The sequence below is a fragment of the Vitis riparia genome, chromosome 1 (assembly GCF_004353265.1).
Source record: "Vitis riparia cultivar Riparia Gloire de Montpellier isolate 1030 chromosome 1, EGFV_Vit.rip_1.0, whole genome shotgun sequence".
In the NCBI taxonomy this organism is placed as follows: Eukaryota; Viridiplantae; Streptophyta; class Magnoliopsida; order Vitales; family Vitaceae; genus Vitis; species Vitis riparia.
Genome location: NC_048431.1, coordinates 9,103,791 through 9,120,119, shown reverse-complemented (window position 1 = coordinate 9,120,119; position 16,329 = coordinate 9,103,791). Strand labels below are relative to the sequence as shown.

Here is a 16,329-nt window from a genome sequence, read left to right as displayed (position 1 = left end):
TTGATTTAGTCATCCAATGATTGAACCCTCCCATTCTTCGGTTTTTTACCCCACTGAATTTGTGTCACATTAGTGTCTTACCGCGGTAGAAACAAAGCCCGTAAAAAATGTAACAGAGCGATATGGGATGATCAAAACCCCGTAATAATTGCTTCAAATCGAAAACAGAATAATTCTCTCCGCCATTCATTTCGACTCCTCAACGTATTACCGATGATTTTATGTTGGCTTGTCTATGCCCACAAGATGTCATGAACATAAACGAAGAATAGAAATCCAAATGTCTACTTATTGAATCGAAGGATGACTGGATCAAATTAAAACTTCTGAAGGGGAAATCCATAGTGGGCTTCTTCCTTAGTAGGCTCCCTCAAGTTTCTTTGAAATTGCGATGACATTGAAGTTGATCGAGTCCGGATTTTTTTGGATTATACCCTGTATGACCTTGGCTGCATCCTGTGATGAAACAAGATCCAGAGTCATATATACACAAAACCCAAAGCTCAATGGAATACAGCAACGTACAGGATCAAAGCTGTGGGCTAAAAGTAAACAGGACGAATGAATAGACTGTAAAACCCAAGTGGATCTACTCAGGCTGCAGCTTCAGCCCTGCCCAATCACAAACCAGGCCAAGAAAGCTAGGAGCCTAGGAACTTCAGAATGGGTAAGGGGTAGATTCGGGGCAATGGCTTATCCAACTGAAACCCAACCCCTTTTATGCGGACTTGAAAAAGCATTTTTAATTCAGAACGGGCAATCACATTAGTTTTTTTCTTTTCTTTTGGATTTGAGTCGGTAGCTTCAACGCCAGCAAAAATCCAATCCTATGCTCCACAAACACAAGCTCGCCCCCAAGGTGGGATTGATTCCTGAATGTGCTTGAGCTCTAGCCCTTACTGAATGGTTAGAGGATGTTTCCTCAACTTCCAACTTAAAATTAAAGCATTGTTCTTATAAAATTCTATAACAGCGAAAGCCTTTCTAGTATCACTTTGCCAACTAGAATTACATCTGAAGGATAGATGAAAATGTTTACCTGCAATAAGGTACTGGGCGAGGATGGACCATGTGATACTGCTCCTGACTTCCGTCCATCAAGTTCATAAAGTTCTCCTACAAAACATGTTTTTATTTATATTTAGATAAACAAAAAAGAGCATTGTAAACCTGGATTAGGATCAATTAGCTGCAACATACTGCTAAAAGAAGGAAAGGACAGAATTTAATTTTATGGAAAAGTATGTACCATCCACACATGAGAAGCAGATAAAATGAGCATCTGCATTAGTTGAAGCCTGTCAAGAGAAATTTGTAAAACTTCATAAGCACCAGCTGTCCAAATAAGTTGGTTGGGATGATAGAACAAGTTGCTATTATCATTGAGTAGTGATTTATGATGTTCATAGAAAGAGTACTGAAATGTTCTTATTTAAATTCAATGTCAATGTAAGTTTAGCAGTCTTAAACCTTTCTAGAATAACAATACCACATCTTCAAACAGTTGATGAGGAATTAAGGAACCTCATCTCTAGAGGGCATGTTTTGCTTTTCACCTCTTCATATAGGTGGAATGAGCAGTCATTTAAAGGGTCCAGCCATGATATAACAGACCAAAACTGAATGCAGAGAAGCAGCACATTTTTTTTGGAATCCTCTAATTCTTTTTCAATTCCAGAAAGCACCGTAGATGATATCTTTAACATTTTCAGCCAACAAGGGATTTGGAAGGATGCATGAAGTGTTTAACACAACTGGGTTCAGAAAGAAAAGAATCCAACTTAATTAAATATACAAAGAATCCAAAGTTACAACTAGTATTATGCCTTCTTTTGTTAGGTGCCTTTTAATGCATACCATTCTATTTGCCATCAAATTAAAAAGAAAAAAATAATGTGTACATAAAATTCAAAATTGATCTCAGGTCATATTTAATATCTTTGTTCAAATGTTGAAGAAATAAAAGCTAATATGGCCATACTATAATTGAATCCCACCAGTCAATAGCAGTAGTAAAATAATACAATCCTGCCAAAACCCTGTGCACATGTTTTTCAGTACCAAATTGACATTTCTATGTGATGTCACATGCAATTTATTCAGTTCCTTTTAGCCCAAGATTGGGTAATTAACATGGATTTGAAGAAAAAAGAGACAATTTAAACTCAAGAAGTGGATTGTTAAGTTATTGGTGGCTTTAATTAGAAAATGAATCCAATTTTTAAGCACTAAGGAGCAGAGGCAATGGTTCCTATTCTTTTACAAGTAATTTAAAAAAACATGGGACTATTGGAAATACTCCATACGACATAACCGTTTACTAATGTCAAGAATAAGTAAAACTAGGAAATAGTGTATGATCAAAATTCTTCAAATAGAAAATAAATAAACAATCAATCAAAAAAGCATAGGCCAAAAAAAAGGAATGAAAAATGGCTCTATTGATTTTAAGCATGGGGGGAGAGTCGCCCAAAGTTACAACCCTTTGTCTACGGAGATTTGTTGGAGAGAGATGGGAGAAGGTGCCGTTCTCACTTTTCAGAAGCTTCCGCAGGAGAGGGAAGATCCAGGGGCAAGCAGCCAGGCATGGAAGGCTATGGAGATGCATCAGGGGACACAGGTTGGTTGTCGGCCAATGAGGAGGCTCTACTGACTTGAGTGGCTAAATTCCAGGTTTGCCCTTTTCTTTTGCTTCTTCAAGGGATAGGGATCCTTCTTGTTTTCCTTCTTTAGGAGGCTTTCAATGGTGGGAGTTTGAGGAGATCTGAAAGCAGGGTGATTCTTATGGTTAGGTCTTCTAGGGGTTAAAATGTTTTGTCGGGGGCCAGTCTAAAGGATTGACAATTATGATGGACGTTCAAGCAAAGAAAGCAATAAAGGAAAGAGTGGGCGGAAGTTAGTTTCCATTTGTCAATGAAGTTAAGGATTTTATCTTGGAGGTAGAAGTCAACAAAGATTTGCTTGAGGGTGGGGGTTAAGAACACCAGCTTTTTTCATAAATGGCTAATGCTCACAAAAGAATGAACTTCATGGCTAGAGTCAGAGTGAATGGGACCTAGCTATCTGAGGATGTAGATATAAAAGAGGGGGTTGCAAATGTCTTTTGTAGCTTATTTTCCAAGGCAAGAGCCCAAAGTCCTAGTATCAGTGGGATGTCTTTCACTCTTTTAGAGTGTGGAGATTTAAGGAGTTTGGAGATTCCTTTCTTAGAAGAGGAAATGTTTTTTGCCTTGCCCAGCTTGAGTGGGAATAAAGCTCCCAAGCTAGATAGGTTCACTATGGCTTTTTGACAAAGAATTTGTTAAGCTTGAGGTCATGGGACTTTTTAGTGAATTTTTTGCTTGAGGTCATGGGATTTTATAGTGAGTTTTTTTAGGGCAACTCCTTTATTGTTAGTTTAAATGCTACTTTCTTGGTTTTAATCCCAAAAAACAAGGGGGTCAAAGGATTTGAAAGACTTCAAACCCATTAGTTTGGTGGGAGGGTTTAACAAGTTGTAAGGTGTTGGTAAGCACATTGAAGAGGGTAATAAGCAAAGTTGTTTCTAATGTTCATCATGCTTTGTTGAGGGTAGACAAATTTCAGATGTGGCTCTTATAGCAAATGAGGCCATTGACTCAAGGCTCAAGGGTAACTCCCTCGAGGCTATTTGTCAACTTGACATTGAGAAAAAGCTTAAGACCATGTAGATTGGAGTTTCTTATTAGCAATCATAGATAAAATAAGCTTCAACCAGAAATGTGAGGGATGGGTGAAATGGTGTCTATCTCTTGCTAGTTTCTCTATTTTGATCAACGGGACTCCCATAGATTTTTTTCATAGCTCTAAGGGCCTAAGGCAAGGAAATCCCTCTCCCCTTATTCATTCGCTTTGGTCATGGAGGCTCTCATTCGTTTATTAATGAAGGCTAGGGAAGGAGATTTCATTTTTGACTTCAAGGTGAGATAGATGGGTCGTAAGGGTGTTGAGATGACTCACCTCCTTTATGCTAATGACTATTATTTTTCTATCAAACTAGCTAAGAGCAATTGTTTTTCCTAAACTAGGCTCTCATATGGTTTAAGGCAATTTTTGGGTTAAAAATCAATATGGAGAATAGTGAGTTTATCCCAGTCGAGATGATAGATAATGAGGAAGTGTTGGCTTTTGAGTTAGGATGTAGGATGAGGGAGCTTCCTTCCATGTTTTTGGCATTTCCTTTGGGTGTGCCTTTGAAGTTGCCGATAGTTTGGGATGTGGTGGAGGAGAGATTTTAGAAAAGGGTTGTCCCTACAGAAGAGATAGTATTTGTCGAAAGGGGGGAAGACTCACTTTGATAAAGAACACTTTGTCAACCATATTGATCTATTGTATACTAGTGATTTCAAGAAAGGTGACTTTAAGACGTTTGAAGATTTAACGAGACTTCCTATGGGGGTGGGGCGAAGCTCTTGGGAAAAAACCTCATCTAGTCAATTAGTCTTCAAGTTGCAAACCTAAAGAAAAATAAAGGCTCTGAAATTAACAATCTATTTATCTTAAATTCTGCTCCTTTAGGCAAGAGGGGTTGGAGATTTGCCTCAAAAAATGAACCTTTATGGAAGTGGGTTATTAAAGTTTAGGGGAGAAGAGGGATGTTGGTGCTCTGGTTTTGGTGTATGATAGTTGAAGGCTACAAGGATGAGAGGCTTTTAAAAGTAGAGCTCACTTTATTATAGGGGATGACAGTAGTGTAAAGTTTTGGTTGGATAGGGAGTGTGGTGACTCCCCTTTGAGAGACTCCTTCCCCACCTTATATGCTATAGCTAGTTCGAAAGACACATGAGTAGCAGATGCATGGGAGTAGATAATGGACAGGGATCTTTAGAGACCTTGCTTTTTGAGGCAATTTCATGATTGGGAATTAGAGATGGTGGAGACCTTTCTGAGGACCCTTCAAAAGCATATAGTGAGATGGGGTACAAAGGATAGAATGGCCTAGTTGGAGTCTAAAAGTGGCAAAGTTCAGTCAAGTGTTTCTACCCCTTTTTGGAGCCAAGGGGTTCAAAGCCTTTTTCAACTAGTAATGTTTAGAACCCATGGATTCTATGGGAAACATCATAGGGAAGGATTTTGACTTTCGATTAATTGAAAAAGTTAGGTATGTCTATAATGAACAGATATTGCATGTGTAAGCAGGAAGAAGAATTGATTGATTATATTCTTCTACATTCTGTTTTAGAAAGCATGTTGTGGCAGTGGGTCTTTTCCACGTTTGGGATAGCTTGGATGATCCATTCTTCAACAAGAGTGATGTTGCTTAGCTGGAAGGGGTCTATGTTGGGAAGAAAAGGAGGAGAGCATGGACAATAGCCCGTTTGTGTTTATTTTGGGCAATCCAGAGAGCCAAATTGAAGGGCTTGTGATAATGTGGAACATTCAAAGCAAGTGTTCAAAACATTATTCATGTGGAACTTTTTGGATTGTGTAAGACACTGTATAAAGGAGACACTTATATCTATGGTGGATTTTGTTGATTAGTTGAGTTTGGGGAGGTTGGAGATGGAATTGTGTCTCTTTTTTTGTTCTTTGAGTTTAGCACCCTTTGTATACTCACTGTGTACTTTGATGTGCCTCATTGTAGCTCTTTTTGTACATTTTCATTCTTAAATAGGACAAAATAACAACAGTTTTTTTGTTATTAGGCTCACTAATGAATAAAAAATCTTAGGTATTTATATGAAAGCCATAGGGTTTTTAGGTTGCATCTAAATAGAAACCCTTGTTATTTAAAAAATAAAATTTTTCTAGAATTTTAAAATAATTGTACATGAGAAAATTGCTCGGGGCACTTGAGAGCATCCAACAGAAGATTATTCATTATATCTTTAGGGGTTTAATTATTTGGATTCTAGTGAGCACAATCATGTTATATTGGAAATCTGTTGTTTGTGTGAATAAGAGGTGCTAGTTGAGGCATGAGGACTGAGGAGCAAAAAAAAAAAACCACAAGACCACAACTTATCCCCTAGAGTTGTCTAAAGCTAAATTTTAATGGATGCTCTTTAGGATATCCATGGAAGGTGATTGTGTCAGATTGGAAATCTGCTTGCTGTATGAATAGGAGTAGCAAGGTGAGGTGTATCAGGTGCAAAACAAATCACAGCAGCAAAACCCCACCCCTGGGTTGTCCACAGCTATATCTTAACGGTTGCTGCTTTGGGAACCTAGGTTGGGTAGGTATATGGGTAGATAGTGGCCACTATATAAACAATGCAGGTAGGGATATCAGAGTTTTCTCCAAGCCTACCAAGCAAGGGCTAGCTATAGGGGCAGAGTTGCTAGCTTCGCTATAAGGTCTGGCTGCTTCAATGAGCTTCAACAATATCCTTGTGAAAGATGACACCTTTTTGTGACCATCTCCATCCCCAATTCAAGAGCTACACTTGGCTATAGTCGAATTCTAGGATCACTGAAGAAGTGTGACTTTACTTCTGACATATATGTGATGTCGAAAGGAACCAATTACGTAACAAGGTCACTATCCATGCAGATGGTCATTAATGGCATGTGCAAGTTGAATAAATAAATGGAAGGGCTAAAAAATCAGGTTCTGTAAATCCAATCTGTGCACCGAACTGCTTCCAGTTCATTGCTTTAGTATGCAAACCTAATTTAACTTATTTCACAGAAGTAACAACTTATTTTTATGCAGCCATGGTTCAATCTGTTCTGCAGCTGAAGGACTACTGTTTTTTCAAAAACCATTTTTTTTCTTGGATCAAAATGTCCCAAGTCAATAAATAAAATTCTAAATTGTTGGGTGACTTAATTGTTGGGAACTATTTAATATATAGGGTAGCTAACTAGAATGTGCATGATTTAGAATAAACAAAAAAATCGGTTCCTCTCCACATTTCAGTTTTAATAAATAAAGAAGCATTTCAAAATGCTAAACTTAACTGTCCATTTACTATACCCAACTTAAAACGTTGCGGAGATGTAGAATATTTGGTCATGATTCTCTTCATATTGCAATAATAACTAAAAGTTAAAACTTACCTCTGTATCACCAGCAGTAGCTGCTACTGAATGAGAAACTTCCATTTCTTGGTCATTCTCAAGGTATGCTGCACGCTACACAACATTAAATGGATAACAGATAGCAATTAGAATTAAAAATGGGACAACCATTTAAATCCATCAACTGACCAAAAAAGGGCCAAAAAAAGAGCAGAAAAAAGGAAAAACCTCTAGTGGGTCCATGCTTGCAGTGGATTTGAAAAACCTATCCAAGAACGATCCCTCAACTGAAAACAAGGAAATGGCCAAAAATTAAAAATGATTGTCATCAGCATTTTAAGAACATGGACTTGGGCCATCCTGCCTTTTAAAGCAAAACATATTTGAAAAGAAATTGAATCCTTCAATAAATCTGGTGTATACCTCTCTACTACTGTTATTACAGATAGCAGCTTAGGTACCTGGATCTGGCAAGTTTAAGAGAGGACCCATAGTCAATTCTTGGCTGGGGAGATGCCTTACTTTTGAGGTGGTTTGTAAGGGAAAGACTACAAAGCAAATACTTCATAGTGGTTTTCTTGTAGGTTATGTTTTTTCTCTTTTGTGGGTTTTTTTTTTTTTTTTTGATAAGCAAACAAAGAATCTATTAAAAGAGTGCAAATGAAAGGGGGTGCACCCTAAGGCTATGTTTGGTTCCTAGAAAATTTGAAGGAAAATTCGAGGAAAGAAAATAGAGAGGAAAAGTAGAAAGAAAGAAAAAGTGACGAAAAATAAAAAATAGATTTAAGTGGTTATTTTTTTCTTTCCTAAGTCAATTGCAACCAGGCCCATGGCAATGAGTCCTACAACATTTATTCACAACATTGAAGAAAAACAACAAATAAATCCTAAATTAATAGACTCAAGGATAAACTGGAAATTTTGCATATTTATATTGTTTGGAGTCGAAGTCATTTCCTTGAGATTTGAAGAAAAAATAATAATAGATGTACTGTCTAATTAATAATTAATTAAACTCTCTAACAAGAAAGAGAACAACCTCTGTAAATGTCAGCTGAAATATGCAGTTGAGATCTAGAAGACTTTTCAATACCCTCTAAGAGCACCTTCCCTTGCACCTACGACTATGTTTTCAAGTCAGTCTTCAATAATTCAAAAGGGTTTTAACATTTGTAAAATTTCTTTATTTACAGGTTATTTGGAATTATTTGGATTGTGCCATGGGGTGTAACCTTTCCAATAACAGCCTTGGAATCCCTCCTTTTGATTATTGTCATTTAAACCTGGCTTTGAGGCTTCTTTCTGTATCATGGAGGTCATGGCATTTTTGGTTATTAATCTTTCTGGTCAACAAGACAAATCAAATAAATCATGAGTATATAAGAACCTGAGAACAACTTGAACAACTCTCAGTGGTGGAATGGATAACATTAGTACCCAAAGAACAAACAATGAAGTAATATGGAAACAATGATCTTGCTTAAACAATGTTGGGCTTAATTATTAAGAGTAGAGGAAGAAAAATAGGGTCTCTCAATAGAAACATTAAGGAAGCACAGCTAAGATTTTCTGGAAATGAAATGCTTAAAATTCTCACCATTATGCGGCTTCTTTAATTGATGCAAAGAAGAAAGCTATTGGGTGCATTTTTAAGAGAACAGCAAAGGGTCTGTTTGTCACAACTGTAACTTCTGGTCAATTAATTCTGAAAAGATTAAAATATGATCGCCATCTCATACATAAATTTTTTTAACTTTTGCAACCTTTTCTTTTAGGCTTTTTCTGCCATATCAAAGTACCCACAGCTTTGCTGAAAAGAGCCTTTAAGCTCCAAATTTGTACTTCTAAGCGCTTTACTGGGGTACATAAACACACTGTAAGTTTTCATGATTTAAGAACAGAGAGCCTAGTTCTGCCAATGCTTGTAGTTTCAAGAAGTTAATCAAGCAGGATTGGGCCTTTTTATTTTGACTGGGATTAAAACTAGTGGGTAGCTTTAGCTTGAAATCTTGGGAAGATAACCACTTCCAAGGAGCAACTGATGGGTGGTTGAAACACCAGAAACAAGGACTACCTGAGCTAATGATAGGACATAAAACCACACTGCATTAAATGTACTCAATCTCTGCAACCTTCAGTTCATTTAGTGGCAAAAGATAGAGCAAACATGAGTTATGTGCATGAAATCTGGATTTTAGACACAAAAGGATTTTGATTGTTTTAACCTTCCAACAGAGAGGAAATTTATTTCCATGGATGTGAACTTTTTGTTAAGTCCATATGTTTTTTTTCTCAGAAACACGCTAGATCTTTTCTATAACTAGTCCATGCCTTTTTCTCCAAAGTTAAACTTCTCTATGATGCACGTACCAGCACCACAACCCATGCCTTATACATGATTGTATCCCTGTGGAGAAAAAGAGCATGGCAACAAAATAAGAGGAACAAGTTGAAGGATCCAACTAAGAGTTGTAGGTTTATGCTTGGAGAGAGAGGAATAAGACCAATGCATTTTCTCAAACACCTAACCAACAAGGGTGTCTCCGTGACATCAGATAACATGTAATAGCCACTCAAAGAAAACGTGAGGGTAACAAATTTTATCCAACTTCAATGACATCCACATTCACCTCAAAAATCTTATCATTCCTTTCTAGTGAAATCACCAAACAGATGATCAAGAAGGCACTTCTCCAAAGGACTCTCCCTTCAGAACTCCTTCTAGAACCTTGAAAAGCATAACCAACCCATCAAAAATATCCCTAAGGTGAGCTGATAAAATGACAGCCGAAAAGAACAACCTCTGCCATAGCTCCAAGGCAACTGAATAGTGAAGGAAAGATGGTCAGTTGTCTCACCACTCTCCAACCATGAAACACAACAATCAAGGTTAATAGCTTAATGGTTCCCTGATCTATAGCAAATCATTAGTATTTATCTTCTTACTAGCACCCAGTCAGAGGAAGACTCTGACTATAGGTGGAACAATGGACTTCCAAATAACATTGATGGCAATGGATTGTTAAGTGGGCACAAAAGAAGGATTTGGAGGAAGAAGGTTATAGGTTCTAGGGTCTAGCACCTACAGTTCTGGAAATATGGGAAGCAGTGAACATTATGTAGAGCAAGTACAATGGATAAAAGGTCATCAATTTCATGATGAGTAAGACCATGTCAAGAGTTAAAATCCCAGGAAAGAGGGTTTGGGAGAAGGAATAAACACCAGAGATGGTAAAGTCTCTAGAACTAGACGTAAGATAGAGGAGAGTAGATCCAACAAGAAACTTGGTCACCCCACCACAAAGCCTTTCATGAACTAACTTTCAATCCATCACCAAAAATTAGCAGAGCATGACAAAAAAACCCACTGGAAATTCAACAGATGGCATCCAACGACAATGTGACACTTCCTAGACACATAGTTGGCATCCAGCCCAATGGAAGGCAAAAACAAATGAGGGAGAAAAAACAAAGGACTTAACAATGAAGCAAAAGGCTGCAATAAAGCCAAACCTCAGAGAGGTAAAAGTAATTAAGATGGCTTGTTGAAGAACATGAACTGTTCAGTTTTAGTTAAATTCTTTCTTTTTATTTTTTATTTTTTCTTTATTTAGTTTTTTTTTTTTTACAGGTTCGAAGTAAACATATCTAGCTTACTTTCAATTCAATAATTTTCCTTCTGTTATAATAACATATAGCTTACCTACACAACCAAATCCATAGGAATAGGATGCAAAAATATCATACATGATAAAAGCATGACTTAAATCATCCATGAAAAGGAGCATAAACAGCTGCCAAGGAAATGAGAAGAGAGAAAAGTTACCAAGCTTAATCTCTGAAGTGACATTCCCAATAGCATGGAGAAGTCCAATTGTTCCACAAGCATTCCCCACAGTTTGTCTCATGAAGTAAACTTTATTGCTAGTCTCCTACAGTCAATACAATATGAATAGATCCTAAGCAAAATATACCAAGCCGGATGACAGGAATTCTCATGCAGTCATGCAGGGTTCTTTAACTAGTTAAAATAACTAAGAACAGAGGAAAACTTTACAAAATATATCATCTCTCATGTGACAACCAGGGGATTAAGAAATGGGAAATTAAGGTTATGTTTGGTTCCAGGAAAATTTGAGGGAAAATGTAAGAAAAAGAAAATAGAGAGGAAAAGTAGAAGGAAAGAAAAAGTGAAGGAAAATAAAAAATAGATTTAAAATCAATAAATTATTCAACTTCAAACTCATTTCATTTATTTCAACTATTGTATATAAAGATTAAATAATTTTAAAATACAAAAGTTTATAGCTTATTTTTTTTAAAGTTTAAATTTTTTTTTTTTTTTTGTCTATTAAAAAAAATATTTCATTTTCTTTACTATTTTTTATAGTAAAACCAAGCATAAGAAAATAATTTTCATTTTAACATTTTTTTTCTTTCCAAAATACTTTTCGAGAACCAAACATAGCCTAAAAGTTTGTTTGGCAACATTTTGGAAACAATTTTCAAAAAACGGTTTTTCAGAACAATTCTTAACAATAGTTCTCAAATGCTTTTAAAACAATTGATAGATCAACTCTCTTCAGATTGTAAACCAACATTGATTGTGTTGGTTTTAAGAATAAAATTCTATTAGGGTACAAATATAAAAAGCAGTTTTCTTGACTTATTCTCTATTAAGTTGTTGGAGACTTACATATAATTAAAATCTTTCAGAATATGCTCCATCATTTCAATTGTTTCTTAGAACACTTTCTTACAAACAATTGAAAACACCTTAAATTTGTTCTAAAAAACAACCTGTTTTCAGAACAAATTCTAGAAAACTGTTTTCTATCAAAAGTCTTCCAAATATGTTTTTTAAATTAGAAATTTGTTTTCTATTTTCAAGAACAGTTATCAAGCAGATCCTAAAGCATTCAATACTAAATTGTGTGCTTTTTCAGAGATATATTGATTCAAAATTACCTCCAAGATTGTAATATCATTGAGTTTATGGATTTCAATGCTTAGATATGTCTCATTGTTACTACACTTCCCTGATTCTTATTTTATGCATCTCTTTCAAGTTATATTTGTTGCCAATATCTCCACCAGTGTTTACCTTCCCTTTGATTCTATAGTATTTAGTGCCATCATCATCCTTTCTGTGAATTCTAGAGCTATTTAGCAATCACCTAATTAGGGGTTGGTTCAAATCATCAAGAACACAAAGGGAATCATAACAACCAGCCACTCACCTCAACATGCACAGACCCACATAGTTCAAAATTTAGATTGGTTTATTCTGCTGCAAGTCCCTTGAACTAACTTCCTTGCTCTCCTAGGCCAATCAATATGGTTTTCAGCATATCCCCCACATTAGGGAGCCATGATTGAGAACAATGCACCTTAGGTTTCAAGGACAGGAAGTTCCCAGCCAAGTCTTTGAGCACCTTTATAATCCTGGTGGATTACTGATTTGCCATTGATCTCTTATTCTCAACCATTAATATATTTATACAATCTCCACATATACTACATGTAGAGACCAAAAATTTGGAGCCAAATCACACCAAACTGGTCATGAGTCAACAATTCAAAAAATTTCACTCTATGAACACTTACATTACATGTCAATACAAGCAAACTCAAGTTGAATAAATAGTAAATCCTATAGGTAAAGTGTTAAAATATGAGAGGGTGCATCAACAAGACAATTTGAGTCTGAAAATCAAATGTAAAAATAAATATTAAAATCAATGCCAGAAATGATAAATAACAAAAATCCTTTATTGAAAAAACTTAGACAGAAGTTCCCTCAGCTGATGGACCAAAATCCTTTAAATTAAAGAGAAAATTTGTGGACATGGAAATAAAAAAAAACAATGTCAACTTTGCTACGAAAACATAGGTTTCTTTCAGCTCAATGGATAGGGAATTATGAGAAAATACACACAGTTGAAGCTTTATTAATGGATTGTCTTCATAAGCATACTGTTCCTCCATTTTCAAGGATGAAGATCAAGTCTTGCATGACATAATTTATTGAAGATTAACCCTCTAGGGCCTCTTAATTAAACTTTTGACAGAAGAATATGTGTTTGCCGAGTTCTTAGTTTGAGATTGGTTCAGTAGATTGAATACAATGATTTTTTAATATACTTCACAGAAAGTACCCATTTTTTTTATAAAAAAAAAAAAGTAATACTTGTCCATTTGGTTTTGGAAGATGAATCAGATAAGTTTCTGATGTTCAATCTGAATTTAACGAGTTTCTGATTCTTCACACATAGTCAAGTGCTGATATAATTTTTAGCCTTCTAATTAGCACTGCAAATGCATTGACAATTTGAAAGCAGCATGATCAAGCCTGAGTAGCTTTCCTCCCAACATTTGAATATTGATTGGGGTTTAACTATGATAAATTTCTAATCAATTACTGTCATTCTCATGTCTGACTTCAACCTGCCTAGTCATCCAATGCAGCATACAGTTAGAAACATGTATATTGGATTATCAATTAGATCATCTAGCCATAAAATATTAAAAGATAAACAATGATACATCCTTAGATGCGAAATAACAAATAATAATGAAACTATATCATCCTCAACATGTATATAATGTAACTAAAATGCCACAGCACTTACCCTTTTTGTACTATCCTGCAGGATTCTCTCCTCTTCACTCTGAAAAAAAGAAATGAAAACTTCATTCAAAATCAGCTTAAAATAATGCAATTTCATTTAACAAATTCCTAGAGGACTCAAGTTCAAGAACAACCACCATCAACAGAAATGCAGAAGACAGAGGCTTTAACAAACACACCTGTGTAGTAATGGGATAAAGAAACAGCACAGCAAGGACAGGCTTTGGAACAATTGCTAAGAGTTCTTCATCCAGACCATAAACATCATAACACTCTGCTTCATCTTCCGAAAGTCCAAGACCCCAAAGGAACTGCACCATGACCAAAAGGGTAATTCAGTTGCGTCCATGAAGCCAACTACTTATCCAAAATTTCCATCATGGTTGATGCAACTCATTATTTTTCACTTTTGTTGGAAGGTACGATGACTATCACTATTTAACTTAATTTACAAAGTGGCAGTGCAACATCAATTGGGAGTATATCAAATCTACAGGTTTTCTTAACTCTACTTGTAGAAGAAGTACGATTAATCATAATCAATTGCAGCGGGATCAAAATCACATCTAAAATTTCTTTATTCAAACTCAACAATCATTTAATTTTCAAAAATGAAAATCAATCAAATTAGCAACATTTAGATCTTCCTCTAATCACTGTAAATCTATCATCCAAGAGAAGACAACGGTCATCGATGTACAAAAAAAAAAAAAAACGAGCATAATTTCCCCCCACCAGATTTCAAAAAACCTAAAACTCTCGGTCCTGTTCCCTCGAAAATAAAGCAAAAGCAAAGGAAAGATAACTTCTTATCTCTTCTGCTGCTTTTTCTCCGAAAGAAATGAAAAACTCAAGATCAAGGAATCAAAATATGGTATTAAGCTCATTCAAAAGACCATTCAATTTGAGAAAACACAACTTCTACGCCAAATTCCAGAAAAAAGAACGGTAAGCCTGCTTTTGGAGTTCGAGAAAACTGAGAAAAAGCAAGGAAAAATACACTCAATCCTGATTTAGTTCACTGCGAATGCAAAAACTGAGGTTCAAAATTTGAATTTCTCCTTTTAGTCTCCATTTTCTCAGTAACCAAACAGAGAGTAGTCTGAGATAGAAAGTGAAACCTGGTTCATAACATCGGGGTTAGCTTCGAGAGGAAGCCACTTCTTAGCAGAAGGACTTTCATCTGGTGTTGCCATCACCTTTTTCTCTTTTCTTCTTTCTCGCAACGAATCGTATACCAAATCGCTGTTTGATTTGAAAGAAATGTGGCAGAAGCGTGTTTTATATATAGGCTTTCGGTCGGTCGAAGTCCCACCCTGTACGGCTCTCTGCTTGGTCCGGGCCGGGCCTACCCTTCTTTGAGCTAAACGTGGGCCGGGCTTCCACTTTTCAGGCCATTGTTAAATGGCCTATTATAAATATTTAACTTCTAAATTATTTTCAAATATCCCCCATTAATATTTTAATCAAATTAAGAATATTTTTTTTCTTATTATAGCAATATTATTAATATTCTAGCGTAACTATTTTTATAATTTCATTAGAGTTTTATTACTTGGGTTTCAAATTTCAATACTCCAAATTTTTTAATGCAAAGAAAAAATGAAGTATAAATTTAATATATAGCACAATAGAGATCAAATTCATGGTTATCTTAGAGATATTTGGAAAGAGTAAAAAACAAATGTGTGGGAAAATTAAATGTGACTTTTAATAAGATATGAATAATTAGGATTAGTCTTAATTGCATCCTACCACCCTACCATGATATATTCTTTGGTTAGAGAGGATACTACCATTAATTTGGTGCTCATTATTTACTATTCTACAAGTTGTTATATGTATTTTTCTCCATAAAATCAATATTTTAAAAATCAGATCGGTATTTAAGTCAAAAAAATTATCGATTCACGGTTCATCAATTGGACCAATGAACCACGATCAAACCGATGACATCATAAATTTATAATTTAAATGTTATAAAAATTAAAAATAATTATAAAAAATAATGTATTCTATCAAAATTTCAACATCTCCAATATAATATCTTATATTGTATCATAGATATCATATGTGATATGTACACATTCAAAATTTTCTTACGTCCTCAAGAGGATGAAGTTGGACTCAATATTTGAATTGTCAACTTTTACAAATTTGGTGCATTGTACCCATGCAACCTCCACTATTCATTTAATAATCATTTTCATATTAAAAATAAAGGAAAAAATTTAGTAAGTTTAAAGATATAATAATCTAAATTTTAAGATACAATAATAAATATTAAGTAATGAAAATTAATAATCACACTAATTAATTAACTTTTACTTCATTGAAGTATATTGTGTGAAGCATAAACAAATTCTCTTCCAAAACTTTCTAATCTGTCATGAAAAAACCTTAATTCATTCATCACTTTATGTTTGGTTTTTGTAGTGTTTTTATCAATAACATCCATGATACCTCTAATAATCCTTGGCTTGTCACAAAAGTTTTCTTGATCATATTGGAAACATGGATTCAACCGATAAGTTATTGCATAAATGTTTTTGCTTAGTTGTTGATTTCATCGCTATTTTATGATTTGTGTGTAAGGTTTATGTAATCTTTGGTTATAATTATATAGTTTCTTAATGCCCAAATGAACCCTATACAAGTTTTCATACCCATACTTCATTAAAGATATTACATCATAATCAACAATGTGTAATAAGCAT

The 16,329-nt window shown here is 35.1% G+C and overlaps 1 protein-coding gene across 1 annotated transcript; it reads right to left on the bottom strand.

Annotated features, from left to right (window-relative positions):
- Positions 1-4: 4 nt before the first annotated feature.
- On the bottom strand, positions 5-14,857 carry LOC117918788 (ubiquitin carboxyl-terminal hydrolase 3). The gene is made up of 9 exons (XM_034835685.1): positions 14,734-14,857; positions 13,792-13,923; positions 13,614-13,652; positions 10,808-10,913; positions 7,210-7,268; positions 7,021-7,095; positions 1,250-1,298; positions 1,040-1,116; positions 5-456 (listed from the first exon to the last, which is right to left on the bottom strand). The coding sequence occupies exons 1-9, from the start codon at positions 14,806-14,808 to the stop codon at positions 358-360; spliced, it is 711 nt and encodes a 236-aa protein (XP_034691576.1). The 5' UTR covers positions 14,809-14,857; the 3' UTR covers positions 5-357.
- Positions 14,858-16,329: the final 1,472 nt, after the last annotated feature.